General features: G+C 47.6%; 1 protein-coding gene across 3 annotated transcripts in view; it reads right to left on the bottom strand.

Annotated features, from left to right (window-relative positions):
• Positions 1-563: 563 nt before the first annotated feature.
• XPO6 (exportin 6) overlaps positions 564-23454 on the bottom strand; it is a 99465-nt gene continuing 76574 nt past the window's right edge. For all 3 annotated transcript variants that reach the window (XM_084773904.1, XM_084773905.1, XM_084773906.1), the window contains 11 exons: positions 19622-19714; positions 15307-15451; positions 13213-13359; positions 12057-12246; positions 8570-8725; positions 7389-7503; positions 7056-7227; positions 5992-6153; positions 4027-4125; positions 3635-3865; positions 564-1220 (listed from right to left, as the gene is read on the bottom strand). In XM_084773904.1, coding sequence (XP_084630030.1) covers positions 1119-1220; positions 3635-3865; positions 4027-4125; positions 5992-6153; positions 7056-7227; positions 7389-7503; positions 8570-8725; positions 12057-12246; positions 13213-13359; positions 15307-15451; positions 19622-19714 — 1612 coding nt within the window. In that variant the 3' untranslated portion in view covers positions 564-1118. The remainder of the gene's footprint in view (positions 1221-3634; positions 3866-4026; positions 4126-5991; positions 6154-7055; positions 7228-7388; positions 7504-8569; positions 8726-12056; positions 12247-13212; positions 13360-15306; positions 15452-19621; positions 19715-23454) is intronic.

Genomic DNA, 23454 nt, shown 5'->3' with positions numbered 1-23454 from the left:
TTTCTCTATCTGATACAGCCACTGAGTCGACCCCAACAGAGGAATAGCGGTTTCCACATGTGGGTGGACGGCTGGGCAAGACCAGGCTTCCAGCCAGCCACAGCAGAAATCAGTCGCTCCCTGCCCACTGCTCACACGGCTGCACTTTCTAACTCTGACCCATTGAGACCTCACCCTCCCAGCACCACAGGAAAAGCGTGTTCCCTGAGGGACAGCTCTGACTGGACGTCTGCAGAGGGGATCTACTCCCACGAAAGGAGGAGCCCATGCTCTCACCTCATGGAGGGGCAGGAGGAGGAGGAAGGGCTATGGCCCTGGTACAGGGCAGGCTGGGGATGCATGCCTGCCTGTAGCACAGGGTCAGAGAGAGCAGTTCCCCAAGCCTTGAGCATGCTTCTTTAGGCAGTGCGGGGAGATGTTACCCATGCCCGTAGCAGTTGGGCCTCCTCTCACTGCTCTCCCAGGAGAACCTCAGCACCACAGAGTTCCACCGTGGGCTCCATGTGACCAAGTACACACCGCCTTTAAGGAGGCTCCGGTGGAAGGAAACCTTGTAACTAGTGTTTATATAACAACAACTTAAGCATTTTATTCATTAAGCTTCTTAGTATCACAATGGAATGATGAGAAAATAAGAACAAAAACCGAGAGTCTTTGTGAGCCTCTGACAAAGAGCAGAGACTTCAAGGCAATTGGAGGGGTAGGAGGCGCGACAGAAACAGTTCCCATGTCGAATTTCTCCTGAGCTGGCTGGGCCAGGAGGGGTGGGGAGGTGGAATGGTGAGAAGGTGGCACTGTCGTAAGCGGTCCTTGGCAATCCCGAGACAGGACTGATATACACATGATCTGCATGGACCACGCCGTGGGGTCTCCGGGTGCCTATTTGGCATCCCGCCACATGGCCCTCTGCCTGCTCCAAACGTGTGCAAACTCTACCATTACCAAATGGACCCCAAAGCCTGCTGTACTGGTGGCAGCAGGAGAGGGCAGAGGCAGGCCATCCAGAGCGTGGCCAAGGCTTGTCACAGACTTCCGTGGCACAGGTGCAGGTGATGTAGGTGGTGGTGGCAGCAGGCACATCCCTGGGCAGTGAGCAGCCAGGAAGGCAAGCAGGTGTCCTAGAGCTTCACTGTGCCAGGGGGCAGGCTGTCGTTGCAGAGTCGGTAGTAACGTAGGTCATTTACCAGCCTGTGCACGTTCTGGGTGAAGGAGGGTAGGTCCTGAAAGGCAGGGCAAAGTTCAAGCCTGGCTCTCGCAGGTCCACCAGACCATAACAGCCTAGGCTACCCACTCATTAAACTTATCAGCTACCCCCACCCTTGTGCTTTTGGCTCTATGCAAACATTTAATAAGATTCCAAGTCCCAGACAAGGCGCATGGTTGGATGGGGGGAACCCACAGAAATTCTTCTTCAGAGCTCCACAGGCCAGGCCCTGCTGTAAGCGATTCAGAACTGTACCAACAACCTGCAGGGCTGGGTCTTGCAGGTCGGACAGGAAAGGAGGGAAGTTACAGCCTTAGCCCACTGCCCCTCTGCTCTCTCCTTCCCAAGGCCATTCACTGACGACTCGCATCTCAGAGTCCTTCCCACAGGAGCTTCCAAAGTTCCTACAAGTTAAATGACATCTGAGCTGAAGAGCACACACTGCCTGACCACAGAGCTGCCCTGCTGGGAGCAGCGGCAATTGGGAAAGCACCCAGATGTTGAAGTTGAGAGTCCCTCACAACTTGAACCCTGAGCTCCATTATGTTCCACTGTTTCCCACATTGCTTAGTGTGAGACAACTGAGACACAACTCTGTCACAGACATCAACTGCCAGACACCCTGCCATGCCAGCCACATCAAACAGCTGATAGTACTTCTGCCTCTCACCTTCCTCCTCTCTGGAACTCAGCTCACACCTGTCGCCATCGCCAAAGACACAGCCTGCCTTGCCTTAGCTGGCTTGCTCAGCATCCACGTTGAGCTCTCAGAGCACCCTCAGCTCAGCCATGCTGCATGCTCTCAGCAGAACACTCAGATCCTGTTCCCCTGCCAGGGGCCCTTCTAAGCGAGCCTAGGCCATCTACAAAATGGAGTGAATAGTTGTTCTTTGGAAGGTGGTTGGAAAAGCAGCAAGTATCAAGAACAGCGTGGCTCAAAATACACCATGCAGTCTGTCTCCCACAAAAGCCTCTATGGAAGCAGGGACTGGTGCCTGGCAGCAAGGTGAATGAACAGATGGCCACATGGGAAGTGTGAGTCATTTCATCCTCAAGAGTAGTACAGGGCCTGGAAGTGTTCACCTTTGATCCCAGCACCGGAGAGACAGAGGCAGAAGGATTTCTAGGAGTTTGAGGCCAGTCTGGTCTATACAATAAGTTTCAGGCCAACCTAAGACCCAGTGTAGAGAAGGGGAGGAGGCGGAAAGGAGTGGGCAGCACTTACATAAGAGGGAGAGGAAATCACAAATCAAGTTCAGCAAAGGCTACAAAGTGACCTCATCTTGGAATAATCAAACCAAACTAAGCCAAAACTGACCAAGCAGCACCTTTCCAGTCAGCAGCTCCCAAACACCAAACCAGAACTCCCTCAGTAGAGCCAAACTTGCCTCTCCATTTTCAATATGCATCCTAGAAGTGACCAGATTTGGAACCCATTGCATTAACCAAGAAGTTGAGTAATATTGATGCCACTGCAAAATAACCATGAGATATTAGGAGTTGGTCTGTAGGACACCAAGGAAAAACAACTCAAGTGACTGAAGGAGAGAACAAGACAATTCTAAGATAGGCACCAAAACAAACAAACAAAACAAAACCCAAACAAAACAAAAAACCCACACACATGACAAATAAGGGGCAGAATGAGCAGAAACCTTAGTTTCAAAGGCTGCTCCAGCGTGGTAGTAAAGAGCCCCAAGAGAACACAGCAGAAAGCACTGTGTCCATTACCCATGAAAGGGACAAGCGGAGCAGGGCTTGTTCCAAAGAAGAAAAAACGTTTCCAAAAGGACTTTCTTTTGCAGAGTTCCAAAGAAGACCTAATGCACAAAGACCAGGAAGGGCTGAAGCCACACGACACAGAAAGGCAAATACAGCATGGGGCAGCCATGGCTCCAACTGACTTCCCCTTGGGGTATCAGTGGCACAGAAGGTGAGCATTATGAGGCTCCTTTGAAGAGTTTAGCTGTGCCAGTGCTGAGGCGTGAAGAGCAACAGGAAGGATCCAGGACAGGCAAGCCACAGGGCCACCTTGGGGACCCAAAGCTGTACCAATCTTTTAGCTGGCCAGAAAGTCAGTGCAGAGAGCAGCATGGTATCTTACAAATCATCAAGAGTACTAGCCCCAGAGGAGGCAGAGGTGTGTGCTGAGGGGGTGGGTATGGACAAACAAGTGAAGACTACGTGTGGCTTGCTGAGGCCAGGACCTAAAGCCTCAATGGCTGAGAGAGAGAACATGTGAGCTACGGAGGCCGAGTACCACAGAAAGAGTGTACCCCCATACCCAACCACAGCACTGAGTTACTCAGGTACTGAGGCCAACCTACCAGTGGCGAAAACACGTCCAAACCCAGGTGGGCCCTCACTAAACAGACAGCAGGCTCAAGAGCCCACACATGCATCCCTTGAGGCCTGGCCTTTTCTGCTCACCCGGTCCATCTTGAAATTCCGCCCCAGAACATTTTTCTGATTGGCATCCACACCATCACAGCTGGTCAGGAACTCTGGAAGAAAGGCTGCAAAGAAGCCGTCAAAGTCGACAGAAGCCATGTTGTAAATGGCAATGCCAATCTCCTCTTGTAGAAGGTCATGAGACTTATGAACCAGGACCTGGAGCAGCACATTCACAAACTGGAACAGCATGGTGGTCCGGAAGATCTTCTGCAAGCAGAGGAGCAGGAGCGTGGGCCAGGAGGTTCACCCTGCGGCCACCCCAGGCTCAGTGTGCTCTCCAAAGTATTCCCCAGGCAGCCGCAAGGGAGTTAACTTGGCCCCGAGCTCCTGGACGAGGAGGAGCCCTTCCAGGAGAGAAGGGCACTTACTTTGTGGTACAGTTTCTGCTTGGTGTTCAGAGTCTCCAGGTAGAAGAGATTTTGTTTGAACAGGTGGATGTCAGGCTGAAGAAAGGACTGTCCAAACGCCTGGGGAGTGAGACTACTATTTAGTGAGCAGCACTCAAGCTCCCTCAGACCAACCCCTCCAGGACCTTCTGCCAGAAGGGCAGACTTCTGCACTGCATCTCTGATGTCTTAGCGCCTGTGTCTTCCCAGGGACCTCATTCCTTACTTTGGTCTCACTTACACTTTTTTAAAGAAAACTCCAGAGGGGTTGTATATCAGATATTTATATTATGATTCCTAACAGTAGCAAAATTGTAGTTATGAAGTAGCAATAAAAATAATTTTATGACTGGGGCCACCACAACATGAGGAACTGTATTAAAGGGCCGCAGCAGTAGGAAGGCTGAGAACCACTGCTCTAGGATCTCTTCAATAACCCACCTTTGAAGCAAGACACCCACACTGGTCAAATCCTTGAGCAATCTGAGCCAACAGCACAGCCTGCCTCCCTGCCTGCCTGCCTAGGCAATCCCCTGCAGGGACTCTCCTGCTCCTTAGTGGCCATCCCTCACAGGCCACAAGTCCTCAGAGGTCCCTTCTTAATCGCTTCATCGGCTTTGGGGTTGGGCAACGGCACATTTGTAAACTGCCTTGAAGTACAATGTCTAGGAGTGAAAGGCACTAGCTCAGGAGCTAACTGAAACGCACACCCAACACAAAGTGATCCCGGGGAAGGAGGCTGAGGCCTTCGGGAACCCTCCTGTCCCAGGGCTGCTTGGCTATGCAAGGAATCTTGTCATCACTGCTGCACTAGTGGGACCCATCTATCCCTTAACGTCAGGGTTACTGGAGCTAGAGCGAAACTCTGAGCTTTGGCACTGTAGGACTTGGTCAACACAGAGCACCATCACCACTAAGGTGTGCGGCATTCTCCTTGCCCTGAAGGTCTCCTCACATCATCCTCTCCCTGTGCTGGCAAGCACTGCTCCACTCCACCCTCCACTTCTGTCTTGTCCACGCCACCTGGTGGTCATGGAGCGGGGCAAAGCCTTCTGGCTCTTCTGGCTTCGCTAGCACAGCACACGCTCATCTCCACTGTAGCAGTATGTTCTTCATACTGTGCCAGCGGGCTCACTCCATAGCTAGTGCCTCCTCGGACTGTTTCCAGCCTGGGGCCATCATGACAACAGCCACCAGTACAGGACGTGTGACTATAGGCTGGCATTTACCTTAGACTGCTAGATCATATACTCAGCCATATATGTAACTGCCAAACTATGAAACTGTTTCAAAGTGACTTCGATAAGCCAAGTGAGGGACCAGATCTGTCAAAGTAGTTTACAAACATGAACAAAGTTGAGGAGGAGGCAATGGGGGAGCAAACACTAGACTATACCAAGGCCTTGGTATACAGGGCAGCGGGGAGGAGCCAGAGCGCCCTTTCCAAATACAGACTGCAGGGCTCTCCAGACGTCCCCAGCTGATCAGTGTCTTGTAAGAAGAACCAGGTGATGCTCAGGCAGGTGGAACCTCCCCCTTACCCCATCTCTCTCTCTGGTCAGACAGAGTGTCTCTCGCTCTGGGGACACCATGCCCAACAAAGAAAGGTTACTTCTTACACTGCTGTTAAATGAAGGGAAGGGACACTTAGCACACATCACCACTATCATGTACTTGGTGTAGATCATCTCATTTATCGCATAATAAATCTGTAAAACTAGCAGTGCTGACCCCACTTTACAAATGAGGAGACTGAAGCCCCAAGAAACTAACTTTTAGATACTAAGGAGGGCAGACCTCAGTGTCAGCCCCGTGCTTGCTGCAGGGCCAGCTTGGAAGGGGGACAGAGGCCTGAAAAGAACCCAAGAGACATGGGACAAGAATGCAGGTGGCACCCAGAACAAGGCCCACACGCCCTCGGGGCACACTGCAGCTTCTCCACCTTACCTGCATGATGGCACTGAACTGGGGCTCGTTCTCCATCTGCTCCTCAGCGACGCCCCTCTGCACGCTAGCCAGAACAGTGGACTTGAAGAAGTACCGCCAGTTGTGATGGAGCGTGCGGAAGAGGAGCTCAAACAGCTCAGCCTTCACGTCAGGGGACGGGCGCTGCAGAGACAGCCACGCAACACTGCACCTTCCCTTCACGCAGCTTGAGGCCCCTAGGCCAGTGTAGGCCACCACAGAAGCCCCAGAGGTGCCAAGGAGTAGCCAGTTTTCACACCCCACCTACATTTCAGCCACTTCCTATGCAGAAGACCTGGAGCCCTTGGAGGGGGCAGTTCACAGGGGTGCCTAGACTTGAGACAACTTTAGGAGGCTCTTTCTACGGAATCACTCAGGAAGAAGGGCTACAGGGGCAAAGAAAATGAAAATGTGGATTTTCTATTCATAAAATAATCTTTCAGGTTGTGTTGATTTCTCTCCCAGGATGGGAACGGTGTCCAAGCTAACCTACTAGCTTTATGCAGCCTGAGAGACTAACGACAGAAAGATGTCCTAAAAGCAGCACCGCTACCCAAGAGAAGCAAGTCTGAAGAGCACTAAAGGCCTCCCAGTGGGGGCAATGCGCCGCTCTAACTGCTGCCCAGGTGCAGCGAGAAGTGTGTGTGTGTGTGTGTGTGTGTGTGTGTGTGTGTGTGTGTGTGTGTGTGTGTGTGTGTGTGTGTGTGTGTAACACCAAGAATTTGCCTTTAACAAGACTACCAAGTTGAAAGCAGTTTTTCTTGGGATGGGGGGGGGCACTCACAGAGGAGGGGAGAAGAAGAGCGATCCTCTAGAAGAACAGTGTGCACTACCTGCTGAGCTAGGAGCATTTAAAAGCCTTAAGTACCCGGAAACATTTACTCTTTTTATTAAGTATTTGTGTGTCCATTTTTGGGGAGGGGAGAGACCCCAAAAACGTATTTACAAGAGTATTGAAAGAACTCACAAATGAGATTTAAAACACAAGGCACTTTCCCTCCCTTCCAGTAAGGAGGCACCACAGGGATCTCCCTGGTCCCACCTACCTCAGCAATGATGGGGTACACTTGCTCCATGCACAGCGCAATGATGCTGGGGAGGAAGGGCTTGAACACCTGGCCAGGCTCCTGCACCACCACTTGTAGGATCTTCAAGAACTTCTCCACCACCCGGCAGCCAGTGCTGCCTTCATGAAGGATGCTCTCAGCCAACTGCTCTCTGCAGGTAAGAGAAAGCCACAGAGTAACTTACAAAGTCTTCGGGAAACCACATGACAAGCAATGATTATAAGTAAGCGAGGGAAAGGGACAGAAGGCCTGCATTTAGCAGCCAGCCTTGTCCCTTGACTCTGAAGGCCTGGGCAGTGGATGGGTTGTTACCTGGTAAACATGTTGAGGAAAGTCTGTATGATCTGCTCAGTGAAAGGCACACCCATCTGTACTCTAAGGCTTCTAAACAGGGTGAGGAAGAAGCTCAGCATCTCATCAGTCACATCTAGATGCAGGACAAAATGAATGTCAACACCATGTGCACAGACACAGACTAAAGACACCTGTGGCTTCATCAAATTTCCTTTGCAATCTGCACTGTCATCTCTTTCTAATGCATCCACTGAAAGAAATGTCCCCAGCACCATCAGAGCCAATGGTGGAAAGTGGAAAATGATTAAAGGCCTGCTGAGAGCACCGCGCTGGCCCTAGGAACGGCTTCCTGATTACTCACAGTAGGAAATGGAGCTGTCTCATCTTGAAGGCCAGCCTACTGTCCCGCACCTAGCATGGTCAGCACTCTCACTGAAAATGAACCACTTTATGTTCACAGCCGAGAAATTATCCAACTGGGTCAACACCTGAGTGCCTTGGCATTTCTCTCTAAGACCAATCATCCCTGTGGTAGGTCAAGGTTAAGTGGCTAAAAGTAGATAATGACAGAGCACGCAGGTCACACTGCCCTGGGCCACTAAATGGACTTATTGATTCTGGTTAGCATGGTTCCATATCCAGATCTCAATGTCATCATGCATGGGACATTTTGGGTTTTACCACACACGATGTGCTTATAGGATGCAATCAGTACATCTAGGCTACAAAGCCCCTGCTGCCTAACACTGAAAAGTCTACTGTACCATAAATGCTTTCAGTGCTTTCAGGAGAGCCAGACGAGTACATTCAGGGTGACAGAGCAGTACCAGTGAGTGACAGCAGCACTGAGAGTGGGCTAAGAAAACCACATCAGCTAGATGCTAGGTAAATAGCATCAATCTGAAAAGGCCTCTTTCCTGTCTACTGTAATGCCTACTCTTTCATCCAGTTAATTTACAAAGAAAAACTAGGTAGGAGGCCATAAGCAACTCTACAGCACAGGGTAGATAGCAGACCCGCACCAAGGGCTCACCTTTCCAGACTGCAAAGATAGCACACTACCTTTGCCTTTCTCTGCATGCTTCCCTTCACTGAACCAAGTCCAGGCCAGCTTGCTCTGTTCTACAGACCTCAGCAAGCACTCTGGCCCTTATGCACTCCACCCATCCATAAGGTAAGGCCTCTGAGCCAATTCTTACCTGACTGATGGATAAAAGCTGGAAAGAGGGCCAGGGAGACTTGAACAGATTCCTGCAGCGACTGGTAGCAGATCTGTCGGGACTTGGTGGATTCTCCAGAGATATTCTCCACAATATCTTCCAAGACACTAAGTGTCTGGTGAATAATCACTTTGGCTACAAGTCAAGATGAAGCTCAAGTTATGTGTTGTCTGAGATACAGAACAGCTACAGAGAACATACACAATGGGGAGAAGAACCTTACGGAGGAGGGACAGGGAAGACAGAAGGAAGCCTTGGTGGCCAATAGAGCGTGTCTCTAGTTCACTATATGAGCCCATAAGCACCATGTTTCCCTCTCTCTCCTCTTCCTTTTTTACCTTCAAGACTCCCGTTGCCCTCTTGTCTGCATACGTGGACTTACACCCTTTTCTCCCTCTAGCCACCAGCAACAAAGTCCCATAGACGATAGGCTGGGGGTGTCCTCGCCCAGCATGCACAAGGCCCTGTGTTCAGTAGCCAGCAGTACATAAAAACTGGGTGATGGCGTGTAATTCCAGTACTCAGGAGGCAGAAGCAGAAGTTCACAGTCATCCTCAGCTACAGGAGAGCCCCACCACCACCAACACACACACACACACACACACACACACACACACACACACACACGCCCGCTTCCCCACTTCTCCACTAAACACCAACTGGCTAGACAAACACCCTATAAGCTGATGAGGACTGGTGAGACAAATGGCCAGGCAATTAGCACAGCTTTCAGCTACAGACAGCATCCGCCCTGCTAACCACATAGGCATAGCCTACCATGCAATGTAACAGTGCTAGCTTTAGGAAAAATTGTCTGATCAATCTTTGACCTGTTGGGCCTTTTAGTCTGAGAACTGTGTGTGTGTGTGCGCGCGCGCGCGTGTGTGTAATGTATATATATATATATGTGTGTGTGTGTGTGTATGTGTGTGTATACACACATACATATATATGTATATACATATATGCACTTAACTCTATATATTTATAAAAATATAACTCTATCAATATATTGACATATGAGTTCACATTATGATTCTACACAACACAGAGAAAATGGAAGCAGTGGTCAGCCAATAAGAGACGTGAGAACCCTGTCTGTGAACTGCAGCAGAGGGTCAGAAGCCAGCTTACACTCTGGGCAGGATCCTAGTCAACCCCAAGAGACACATCTTTGTTAGGTTGTTGTGATGGTCAGGGGGGCTAGGTTTTAGCAAGGCACCTGACACACAAGATCTAAGAAGAGAAATCTATCACTCTCCTGTATGAGTGGAGACTGCCTGGCTCAGTCCAAGCCTAGGAGGCTCAACCTTGATGAATTCCACAGGTTGATCCAGATCAAAGCTTGGAGACCCACTATCAAACTTGCAGTATGCTCTGGGCTGTTCTGAGTGTCACAAAGCCTATTTGGCTTCTATGCAGGCTAAAGCTTCAGTCAGAGAAGGGTGTGGCAGGAAAAAGACAAGTTGAGGCAGTGTGCAAAGTCAGTTCTGGCCTTGTAGTTTTACTAACTGCGGAGCTCTGTTTTCTTCATCTGAACGGTGGCCAGGTAGTATCTACTCACAGGACTAAGAATGGAAGACAATGGCTCACAATTGACCTTTGGACACAAAGAGGTAAGAAAGCAAACCAAAGGGCATTCATATTACTGATAAGCAGTAAACACAAACTGCTGTGCACTCAGGGACTGTGATGTGGCCAGAAACCAGAGATGAAGGACAGGGCATGGGGTTAAAAACTCCATTGTCAAGAGTCAAAAATCTAACCTGATACTCGAGGGAAATTTTAAAAGGACTAATGTTTACTTAACAACATAAAGGAAACTGAAAGCACTGTAAGTACGTGAGTACGGCCTGCCCGCACGTAGGACATCACAAACCCTGAAAGCAGGCAGGTGGGACTTGCCTGCACAGTCAGCACTCGGAGGCAGGGGCAGGAATATCAAAAATTCCAGCCAGGCACGGTGGCGCATACATGTAATCTCAGCACTTGGGAGGCAGAGGCAAGCAGATCTCTGTGAGTTTGAGGCCGGCCAGGTCTACAAAGCAAGTCTAGGAGAACCAGTGCTACACAGAGAAACCCTGTCTCGAAAGAAAGAAAGAAAGAAAGAAAGAAAGAAAGAAAGAAAGAAAGAAAGAGGGAGGGAGGGAGGGAGGGAGGGAGGGAAAGGAAAGGAAGGAAGGAAGGAAGGAAGGAGGGAAGTGAATTTAGAAAAAAAGAAAAAGAAAAACAAAACAAAACAAAATTCCAGAAAGGTCTCTATCTCAAATAATGTACCAGTAGTAGTAGCAGTGATGATGATGATGATGACGACGACGACGAACACAACAACCCCAAACCATTAAAGACTTTATTCTTAAAAAGCAAGAGCCAATGAAAAGTGGTACAGGGCCCCAGATCCGGCCATCTAGATGTCTACGCACACCACCTTCTCTGCCCGGCCTTTCTCCAGACACTGCGTGTTAAGACACACGACAGAGAGAGGTGATGTGATACCTAATTTGGTAGGCATGATCAGGTACAACAAAATTAAGGAAAAGTCTACCAAAACCCAAACTTGGACTCTTATTAAGAAATGCCAAGGTCATGAGAGATTAAAAATGAGGTGCTTTTCTATATTGTAAAGAGAAATGACTACCTGGTAGCTAACCTAGTCTATGTGGTGAATTCTAATAAAAAAAAAATAAAAATAAAATTGTCTCAAAAAAAGAAAAGAAGAAAAGAAAGAAAGAAGAATGGCGGTTAAAGCAGGCTATCGTGAAGCACAGGAGAGCCAGAGTGACGGCAGACCTGGTCCAGCATGGGCCTGAGACAGACAGTGAGACCCACCTCACACTAACAAAGAGAGCACTCTATCACACCTGTGATACTCCACAAAGCATCCCTGCTGGGATTACACTGCAAGCAACATCATCTAATAGTGTTTCATTATTCTTACTGTGAAAAGACATCTTATTTTTAAAATATTTTGATATTAAAAAAACTGACCCTTTTCCCATGAACTACAATTGTTTCTTTTTTTTTCTCATCATTAATGTAAACAATCACACCTCAGTATTACTTGCAGAAGGCATGTGTTCTTCCAAAACCTCTGAAATGTTTCCACTTAGAAAAGGCTAAGAGGCCACTCAGAAGACAGTTCTGAAGGACACTTTCCTGTGAAGAGGGAACTGCTCTGTTCACACGAATCTGAAATGGGCTTGCAGTCACCCGAGGGCGTATGGACGGATGATGCACCACTGGCAGTGCCGTCCACAGATGCTTTCTTCAGGCCTCCAAAGTCTAGCTAACACACAGGAGGACCATATTCAGGAAATATCCCCAGCAGATGCACTAGTGAATTATTTCCTTTGGTAAGGATCCTGCTATCTCAGCCTGCCTTTTCTGCAGAGCAGTGGTGTCACTATAAGCAAATGAAGTCACCTCAGAAGCTTCAAGTGCAAATGTCCACACAGGAGCTACTTACTGTCATCCAGTGGCACTTTTCTCTGGGGCGCGGCAGCATTGGGCTTCAGGCTGTGGTAATCCCGGGAGAGTGCAGAGATGAGGCTGGCGTGGTTGATGGAGCGCAGGGGCCACTGCTGCTCACTCTCAGGAAGATTTGGCCACGGAAGGAGCAAGGTGTTAGAGAGTGCCCGGCAAACCAACACCTGTGCCTAGAAAGAACCCAAAGGCATGCATCAGAGGTCACAGGGCAAATGAAAGTGACTAGCCAAAATGGACATGACATTTGGCACCCTGTCCAGTCGGCCTCAGGTACTAGATATCTTTCTTATAGCCTGGCCACCCTCTACGTTCAAGGCACCCAGGCAGGAAAAAAAAACACAAAAGTAGCCCCAATTCTAGATCTCAATGTGCAATGTTGGACTCAGAAAGCCTCGCTGGTGCTCACCCTGCTCAATCTGGCACCTGATGCCTCACAAAGGGAGAAATCTCACTGGACACAGAGTCGAGTGTCACCTTTAACGTTGCCCTCTGACCCCACAAAGAAAACTGAGAACAGACTCACGAGAACACTCACTTGCCATCAGGTGCTTATTATATTCAGGTCTCTAAAGAACCTCTTGTAAATCAGGCATGGTGGCTTATGCCTTTAATCCCAGCACTCAGGAGGCAGAGGCAGACGGATCGGTGTGAGTTCGAGGCCAGCCTGGTCTACAGAGTGAGTCCAGGACTGCCAAAACTATACAGAAAAACCATGTTTTGAAAAACAAAACAAAACAACAAACAAACAAACAAACAAAAAACCTCACCTCCTATAAATCCACCCACCTCACCCACTTCCTGCTCCTAATTTGTCTGAGCTTCTCAGACAGCTCAAACCCAGAACAAAAATGTGTGTGAACACAAACCAGACTAGCCTGAACAAGGAGAGCACAGGGACTCTCACTAGGGGGCAAATGATGTTTCAGTGAATGGACGGGAAGTTTTCCCATTTGAATCAGGATTTTGGCTGAGACAGAAGAAGTCAGTGGGTTGTATCAGTGCTACCCACAGGCACAGTCAGTATAGCTGAGGTGACTTTCAACTGGGGACCATAGAAGCAGAAGCAGCCTCTTCTGTCTCTGCTTCCCCAGGTCTCAGGCACAGGGCTCCGGGCATGCCAACGGGGGTGTGCCTACCTTATCTGCTAGGCGCTGGGCAGAGGCATCAATGATGCTGTTGAACACCTTCTGCACTGCAGGGATGCTGATCAGAAAGACAGGCCGCACGGTGGTGGCTAGTGAGACCAGTAGGTGGCACGCGGACAGCAGCAACTTGTCTTGGACCTAGAAAGAGAAGACACATGACATGTTGGCTTACGACATCTTCTGTAAGAGTACTACTGAAGAAACGCTCTGAGGCAGCAGCAGCTAAGGACTGCCAAGCCGTACCATTCACTGAGGGATGCCTGCAATGTCTTCTATGAAGACCCCCCAGCAAAGCTACTGTCTTCTACTCCACATCAATAGCTCCTGCCCTCCAGTCAGTGTCACTCCTCAGCTTGCACACATCTGTTACGTCACACAGTGCCCTCCCTGGCATGCTGTCCACGTCTTCCTTCAGTCCTGGCCACAACTTCCTGCTCTGGATCCCCAAAACTGAGGTCTCATTCTGCCTTTCCTTCCTACAGCTCATCCTATCAATCTCCTAGTCTTTCCTTTTTTTTTTTTTCTTTCATCTCAACATGACTTAAAACAAACAAACTAACATGGTTCAAATCACTGGCAATTTCAAATCCATAAAAGAAAAAAAGTGTTGGAAAGGAGTGGTTAGAAATTGGCCTCAGCCTTGCCTGTGATAAACACACGCTCTACTGATGAGCCATGCCTGCACCCAAGAAAGCTTCCTAATAAAAAGGGACCAAATACAGGTAAGACCAATGAAACACCACACAGAAGGGCCATGGCCTGCAGAATTATGTGCAAAGGAGGTATCACGGTAATTTCCTAGAATCACAAAATATTCCTAAACTTTAACACCGTAATCTCTACTTATTCTAAGGAAATTACATAACAGGATAAAGCTAGGTTCTTGAACTTATATATTTTGGAAATTTTATTAATTTAAAGACAGGGTCTCATGTAGTCCAGACTGGCCTTGAACTTGGTGTGTGGCCAAGATGACCTTGAACTTCTCTGACCCTGCTTCTACTCCTGAGTGCTGGGACTTCAAGCATGTACCACCACAGCCAGTTTCTGTGTAGTGCTGGGGATTGAGCCCAGTGCTTCATACATGTGAGGCAAACACTCTACTAATTGAGTTAAATTCCCAGCCCAATTTCCTCCCAATGGAATCAACCTAAAAGTGGAGCAAGAGCTAGGTAAAGTATGAAACCTATTCCTTAGCGACATCGAAACTTTTATAAATTACCATCATAAACACAGCAGGTTTATGGAAGTCAATACAGCTCCCATTAGAACAGACTGCCTAGTGTGTGCAAAAAAGCAGGAGCATCTGGATGCACACGCCATGCAGGTTAGCGGTCTTCTGGGTGAGGGCTTACTAGGTTCTGTCCATTGTATATACATGTAACCCTTACTTGGCAGTTCATTTCTGGGCCCACTACAGACACTCTAGAATGTGTAAGAGAACAGACACAGAGGGAGAAGCCTTCTATCAGTGACAAAGTCAAAGCACATCCTCATACAAAAGCAGCACCAGTAGTATGAACACTCAAGCTGCTCTGTGCGTATTTAAAGAAAGCAAGGCATGTGGAAACCAACAGCAGTGCCGCCAGTTACCTGCAAGCTTTCTGTAAGAACACAGAAACATGTCTAGAAGGATTGCCACCAGTCCCGACTGTGAGCAACATTGTTTCAAGGAATGAGATCAAACAATAACATAACTTTTTAGTAAATAAAAATGAGCAGGTACTTTTACACTGAGCAAAACCCAAAAGCCGTATTTGAACATAAGCAGACTACAACTGAAAAGGGACTTGAGGGCTGGCAAAATGCTACAAACCTGACAACCTGACCTTGACCCAGGGACCAGCATGGAGGAAAAAGAGAACCAACTCCTACCAGCTGTTCTCTGAGCCCACAGGCTTATGGTATGGCAGTCGTGCACCCATGGGAAAAGACTAATAAATAACTGGAATACAAAACATTTTAAGAAGCATGAAGCAATACAGTTGTATCATCTGTAGTCGGGACGTCGTTTGGTTTTATGGTAAACAGGACTATGAAGAGAACAGAGTTGGGTAGAAGGTGCAGCATTTTCTGTCTCAAGACCTTGGTGCTGATGAGAGGTGTGATCGCATCCATGGTGGTAGAGATGAGTGTCACAAACTGCTGTGTGTTCTGTCGATGGGCTTCACTGCAATACTGCGCCAACCAGTGGGAATAGGCCTGGAGAGCGGCAAGTGACTGGGCGTGCCTGAAGGAAGGAAAGAAGTGGTGATCTGCGAGGGCCAGGGGCGCCCAGTGGCATGAACTTGTCTCCACAGGGAAGACAACAACTCCGTCCACTGTGCAGGGCACCGCAGGACACGGTGATAGTGTAGAAATCAATCACCGGCTCACACTGTCCGTATGTGACCACACAGGGGTCTCTAAATATCTACCAGACCTTAGTCTTTCTGTGACACACGGTTTATTTAAGAAGATGACAAATATAAGGGGAAATGTGCCAACTTTAAAAATAGAAAAAAAAAGTACTACAGTTTAGATAAACAATGGTATATTGTATAGCTTTGATAGAAGACTCCAAAGCTAAAGTTTCCCTCCAAGTGTCCAGGTGCTTGGCTTCTGCAAAGGCTGCACTGGATCACACATTAATAAAATACACACTAAAGTTCACAGCAAAACCATACATGGTGCCATACACTCAAGACCCCTGCACTCCAGAGACTAAGGTGAGAACACTCCAGGTTCCAAGTTAGTCTGAACTACAAAGTGAAACCATGTTTAAAAACAACACTAAAAGCAACCAAACAAAAACCCCAAAACACGCTAGGCTTCGCTCTGTATATCTTTAATCCTAGCTCTTGGAGGCAAAAGCAGGCAGATCTCTGAGTTGAGGCCAGCATGGTCCACATAGCCAGTTTCTGGTCAATTAGGAACTCAAAACCAAACCAAACCTAACAGAAAAACCCAGAACATATAAATCCCAAAAGCTAACAACTCATCCAAGAGGATAAACAACAGGTCTTACAGAGGCAAGGCACCAGTCTAGGTCAAAAGAGCAGCCCACAGCAGTGTGCAACCCTCCTCTTCCGCAGCCACCACTAAGCACTCTGAGCTGATATTCTGATAGGTCTAAATATGTAGCTCCCCGTGGTGTGGGCACCATGAAGGAAGGCTCCTTCTCTGTCATTCTTGCACTATCAGCACAAACCAAAGGTTCTTTTAAAAAGAAAAAAAAAAGTATAACCACACCGATACTTACTTACTTACTTATTTATTTATTTATTTATTTATTTATTTATTTATTTTCCAGACAGGGATTCTCTGTGTAGCCTTGGCTGTCCTGGGCTCACTTTGTATACCAGGCTGGCCTTGAACTCACAGAGATCCACCTGCCTCTGCCCCCGAGTGCTGGGAATACAGGTGTGTGCCACCACGCCTGGGCGCGTCGGTTATTTTTATTCAAAATAGGATAATCACCGTCATTTTTAATTGTTGGCCAAGTCTAACCAGGTGAAGTACCAGGCCATCTACAACTTAGTTTCAACTTCATCAACAAAAACAACAAAAAGTTCCTAAGTTTACAAACACACCGAAAGAAATCCTAAAAACTAAAGGCAAAAACAGCCAAACTAATTCATGACTCTAGGTTACTGAGGGAATTTTAGTCTACAAGGGTTTTTTTCCCTTTCTTTCCCTTTTTAAACCATATTCTACAGATTTTCAAAATTTGTAACTTTTTCAAATAAGCTGTTAAGAAAGAAGGGAACTAAGCACAAAGTAGGAAAATCTAGAAATTCTTAATAGGCAGCTAGTTTATTTTTCATATTTGCAATCCACTGATCATTCTACCATTTACTTAATGTCTAAGTACAAAACTCAGAAGGCCAAGGCCAGCGGCTGGGACCGAAGCATCTCAGCTAGCTCAGCAGGGAGGGCGAGGGCTCTCAAGCCGTCTGCTCCCGCAAGCTGCCCTCATCACGAGCCAATGGGCACCTTGCTTGGGAGCTGCTACACAGCTTTCTCTAGTTCTTGAAGAGAAAAGCAATGCATTTTTAATATAAAACCGTAATAAAGAAATCTTTCTTCCATTTATCTAATCTGTAGTTAAAAGAGACTAGCATTCTTTCTTTTTTGAGACAGGGTTTCTCTGTGTAGCTCTGGTGCTCTCAAACTCTTGACTGCACAGTGCTGGGATTAAAGGTGTGCACCACCACTGCCCAGCCACACTTTTTCTATAAAAACTCAAGTATTTTAGGCCTTGCAGACTCTTAGTGCTACTTAGCTATGGCTGTGGTAGAGAAAGCAGCCACGGACACTATGCAGGTGAATAGACATGGCTGTGTTGTGATGAACACGCTGAGATTGCAGGTGGCACTGTTTTCTACTCAGCTCCTGCCCGAAGCCCCAACAGACTGACTCAGCTAAAAGGCTCTATTCTTCCAGGCTGAAACAGTGCTGCTAGCCTGTCTGTAAATCACAGGACAAGAGTCAACAGTCAAGTTTCCCAGAGGTTTCAAAAGGTAGGAGTGTCCTCTGCCTCAGCCTTTACATGAAAGCACCCTGAAGCGGCTGGGTGCTGAGCACCGTGTCTCTACTGCTCTGCCCCAGCCCACTCTACACTTTGTTCTTTCAGTCTCTAGTATAAGTCAGTTTCTCTTCCTCACTCACTGGGACACATGTTCTACTGCAGTAAATGTTGCCTGATACGGGACAGGGAAAAAAACGGTTACAGCTTGGTCTTCTGTTACTACTTTTAAGACGAGGCGTGTGTGTGTGTGTGTGTGTGTGTGTGTGTGTGTGTGTGTGTGTGTGTGTGTGTGTGTGTGTGTGTTCTGCTTTATCAGCCACTGCTCCAGTCCATAGCAAGCCTTTGGGCAGTCCAACAGAGATAAGGTGGTTTTGTTTGTTTGTTTTTAAGATTTATTTATTATGTATACGGTGCTCTGCCTACATGTACACCTGCAGGCCAGAAGAGGGCATCAGATCACATTATAGACGGTTGTGAGTCACCATGTGGGTCCTGGGAATTGAACTCAGGACCTCTGGAAGAGTAGTCAGTGCTCTTAACCTCTGCACCATCTCTCCAGCCCAGGGATACGGTTTCTTTTTTACTTTCAGTCCTAGATGCTGTCCCTTCCAGGTCACTCCCCCATGTACTTCCCCATCTACACACTTTATCCACATGTCTTGGAGTCAAGTGTCAAAATAACCTGAGATTCTTATTTAATACATAGAAATCTGGCACTGTACCAAACTTAAAACGTGAAGGAAGCTGTCCGAGAGCCCTCCATGCTCAGGTTGCTTTAGCACATCTGGTTTAGACAGTTGCTGGCATACAGCAATCAAGCTCCTTACAACAGCCCTCAAATAAGGACATCCTTTGCCTGAAAACATTTGGTCTTTTGCCCTCAGTTCCTCCAGCAGCTCCAGAACAGTCAAAGCCTTTTGTTACCTTTAACAAGGTAATTTCTGTAAAGTCTCTAGATTGCCAGAGGTGAGGGTTGGGTGTTGGGTGTTGGGGGTGGGGGGGTAGGGCCCAACTGCCAGGAGAACCAGCCATGGACTTGGTATGCCAGGACTTTGAGCCACACTCTCGCCTCTGGAGAGGGTAAAGGGACTGCAAACTTTCCTGATGGTTTAACCAATCAGTCACGCCTCCATCATAGGCCCCAGGGTAGCAGGTGGGCTGGGTAGCCTGAGTCACAGAACACACGCAGGCTCCTGGAGGGGGACTGCCCAGACAACACACAGAAGCTCTGAAGCCCTCACAGATCTGGCTCTACTCATCTCATCTCTTAATAAACCTGGATGTGTGTTGCCAAGTTCTGAGACCCACTAGAGCAAACTAATCAAACTTGCAGAGGAAGTTGTAGGCATCAATCAGTCGGCAGCACAGGAAGCACAGCGGGGACAGCAGTTGGCACTGGAAAGAAGGTGCAGAAGGGACACTCCTGCGGACTGAGTCCTCAACATGACGGAACTGAAGTTAATTAAAGAATACTCAGTTTCTGGGGAAAAGCACCCCCCATGTTGGAAGAATCTTGTGAGTGTGAGATGGTTGTGTTTTCCCCCTATTCACTAACTCTGTCAGCGAATGATCTACACGCAGGGCGAGAGACACGTGGCTCCGGTGTTTCTCTGCCATCTCCGTGTAGCTGTCAGCCTCCTCTTCCACCATGGTGCTCACCAGTTCCTAACTTCACAGCCTACATACACTGTTGGTTCCTGGACTGCCTGCCCCACAGAGCCTCATACCTGCTCTCTCTAGTTCACCAAGACACACATCAATCTGTCTTTCTAGGGTCAGAGTGCATGAGTTTTCCCTCTATTTGTGGCAGTCCCTGCTGTTCGTTGTACTGAGTTCATCTGGAGGCGGGGCCAACATCTCTCTTGAGAAGGCAGTCATCACTCTACTTACACATCGACGAGGTCGGGTTTCAACACTGATGGCACTGCTGTTTCGATATTGTACAGTTTTATCTGAGATCCGTACAGAGTAACTTTGACCAACCTGTTGACAGAGGAGTGGGTAAGAAAGGACATTAGGCATGAGCACCCAAAACAAAACGGACAAGTTGCTAAAGGAAACCCCAAGGGCAGACTTTCAGACCAAAGCCAACAACAAAGAAGCTCTTCGATTCTTTCCAGAGCTGTGCACTAAGGGCTGTATATGAGAACTCTTTCTAAAGGATCACATCATTTACATTGTCAAAAAAATCTAAAATGGCTGCTGGGATGGCTCAGTGGGTAAAAGAAAGCACCTGCCACCGAGCCTGTTCACCTGAGTTTGATACATGGAATCCACACAGTAGGGGAGAACTGACTCCCACGCAGCATCCTTTGACCTATACATACAGGCACACTGGGGCACATTGACATGTGCACGCAAAACAGAGAAAAGGCTGAAAGATAAATCTCACCAGAAGAACCTGCTGGCCCACTTTACTCTAGAGATGGGATGGAGTAGGTAGATTACGGAGCACTGCTTCCTCTCCTCTCTACTTCTCTACATTCCTAGATGGTATACTATGAATGCTCAATGCCATGTGGATGTGTGCATACTTTTCCTTTTTACGGTGTATTAGTGTGTAGCCCAGACTGGCCTTCAACTTCTGATCCTCCTGCCTCAGCCTCCCAAGTGCTGAGATTACTCACATGAGCTATGTCCAGCTATATATAATATTTTTAAAAGTGAAAGAAAAAAATGTTTTAAGGAAGAAAACCTGCTCTTTTGACCAATTTATCTAAAGATTGGCATGACAAATTTACAATCATTTCAGTGTTTGCAATGGAGCAATATATAATAAAGAAAAGAGTAAGTGTCTGCTGTAGCATCTCGGATCAGCTCATCCCCATCCATCCTCTCTCTCCCTCCTTTCCCTCCTTGTATAAGTCTCTCAACTTCGCTGGAGATTAGAAACTGTTGATGATAAAATGCTGGAAAAAAGAGGCAGGAAGAGAAACTCTTAAAGAATAAACTGAGAAGCCGGGCGTGGTGGCGCATGCCTTTAATCCCAGCACTAGGGAGGCAGGAGCAGGTGGACTGCTGTGAGCTCGAAGCCAGCCTGGTCTACAGAGTCAAGGATAGCCAAGGTTATACAGAGAAGCCCTGTCTCGAAAAAAAACAAAACAAAACAACAACAAAAAAATAAACTGAGACATTCACAGTTAAAGAGAAGCGGCCAGGTGTGCTGGTTACACAAGAACCACTGTGTACGGTGAGCACCAGGCGCAGGAGAGCTCCCTTAGGAAGCAGGAAGGACCTCTGTCCAGTCCCTTTCTGAGCTGAGTGAGCAGAGCAGCACTGCCTGAGTTCTAGCCACGTCCATACAGAACTCTGCAAGCATACACCTCAACTGAGGCCGACTCTACAGCGGTAGCTGCTTGGTCCCAGCCAAGGTATAAGATGGGGGTTGGGGGTGGAGGAGTCCTAGGAATCACAAGCTCTAAAAGAGCTTAGCACTGAAGAAAGTGCTCTGGAAAATGTTCCTCTCAGATGTGTGGACTGCACAACTTTATCCCAAAAGGAACCCATAAATGGATCAAGGGTTGGAGGACAGTGGGAAGGGCACTTTCACAGAGTCAAGACAGCAAGCCTAAGGAGCCAAGTCCTTAACCACGGGTCTTAGGAAGTTCTGCTGTAACAGGACTGAAAACAGCAACCATCAGTGAGCAACACAGCAACGTCAACAGCCAGTGTTAAAATCATGGCTGTGTGCATATGCCGTGCAAGAACCAAAGCCACAGATGGGTTCTAGGTACTCCACTCTAGCTTTCTTCGTCTTATTCCCTTGAAATAGGATCTCTTGATATACCTATCTAGGCTGGTGCCAACAAGTCTCCACCATCCTCCTGTCTTTGCCCCCCACAGAATAGGAAGCACTCAGGACTACTTGCTAGGCCATCTCCCCAGCCTTCTGCTCTTAGCTCCTTAAAATAGTATCTACACTAAATATGTAATTTAATGTATCTGGGTTCAGCAACTGTAATATCAGGTTTTCTGTGATCTATGAGAGAACACTGATAATCACACTGGCTAGTTAGATGATGACAGTCTCCCCCCACCCCATGCCCAGTCCTCCAGACAGGGTTTCTCTGTGCAGCCCTGGCTGTCCTGGAACTCACTCTGTAAACCAGGCTGGCCTCAAACTCAGAGATCCGCCTGCCTCTGCCTTCCCAGTGCTGGAATTAAAGGCGTGCGCCATCACTACCCAGCTTCTTAACGCAGACATCAGCCGTTGCTTAGAAGCACTTAGAAGTGCTAAGCTGTGCAGACAGATATGTAAGCATAAGGCTTCATGACGACTCAGGCCCTGATATGCATCTCACCACAGCGCTCGTTAAGCAGACCGACATCCATATCTAAATCACTTACTGAACCACATTCAAATACTGCTTATCTACCTTTAAACGGGGAGATGTATTATTCTATCCTTACTGAGTCATCAGAGGAAATGGGCTTTCCACAGGAAAGAGAAAAATAAGACTCTGTAAGTCGAAATTCCATAATTGAGAAAAAGCCTGGAATTTGGACTCTTAAAATCCTAAGTTCCCTATCATGAACCAAAGTATCCACTACCACATCTACTCAGAAGCAAAATGCAATACTCGCCTCTCAAAGTATAAGATGAAACAGGACAGTAGAAAACTACTTATAAAATTTTCTTATTACTACTACTATTATTAATTTTAACTTTGTTCTTAAGGAATTTAAAACTCAGTTACCTTTGGGTTTAAGTTAAGATGTAAATTTTTCTTAAAAATTGATATAAAGGGGCATCATGGCAGAAGCCTTTAACTTCCAGCTCTTGGGAAGCAGAGGCAGAGGTAAGTGGATCTGGCTGGCCAGCCTGGCTACACAGTGGGACCCTGCCTCAAATAAACAAAGGAAATAAGAAATTTGGTTGGCAAGTTAACTCAGTTCTTGGGGTTGTTTCCCTGCATGTTATGAATGATGAGACCACCACATGAATTAAAGCATCAGGCTCTGGGCTTCAGGATGTACAGGCACCTACTCAGCTGTGAATTCAACACTTCACCTGACCTTCAGTGTCCAAATGTTTAGGGGGAAGGATTGGGTAGTTGAATAGCATGTTTCCCAACAAACAGCTGCATTTCTCTCCAAGGACCCAAACTCTAGCCAGAACTGTAGATGGCCCAACTTTCTGAGGAGCCTGATTAGAGTGGACAAGCCATGAAAAAAAGCCTGTACCTCCAACATCTCCTGCCCACATGGAGAGAGATGCTGTTGTCTAGTGAAGTCTCACCTTCCTCTCCCTCTCTCGTGTAGGAATGTGTACATGCACATGTATAAAGTTACATGTATGAGTTATCTGTCCATGTGGACGACAAAAGGACAACTTGGGTGTTATTTCTCAGGTTCTTAACCTTTTTGCTCGCCCTTCCTTCCTTCCTTCCTTCCTTCCTTCCTTCCTTCCTTCCTTACTTCTTCCTTCCTCCCTCCCTCCCTCCCTCCCTCCCTCCCTCCCTCCCTCCCTTCCTTCCTTCCTTCCTGGGAAGCCCACTGAGTATGGCCAGCAGGCTTCCGGGATCAGCCTGTCTCTGCATCCCCCAAAGCTGGGATTACAAGTGCATGTCACTGTGCCTCAGATTTTTGTTCCCCTTTCTTTTTGTTGTTGTTTTATCTTGGAGCTGAGGATCAAGCTTAGGTCCCTCTTGCAAGGTATTTTCCTGGCCCCAGTAGGGCTTTCTTGACATTGCTTTATCCTGTCAGAAAAGACCTGGGTCTTT

This window comes from Acomys minous (genome assembly GCF_964271855.1).
Source record: "Acomys minous genome assembly, chromosome: 2".
Classification (NCBI taxonomy): Eukaryota; Metazoa; Chordata; class Mammalia; order Rodentia; family Muridae; genus Acomys; species Acomys minous.
This window is presented reverse-complemented; position numbering and strand designations above follow the sequence as displayed.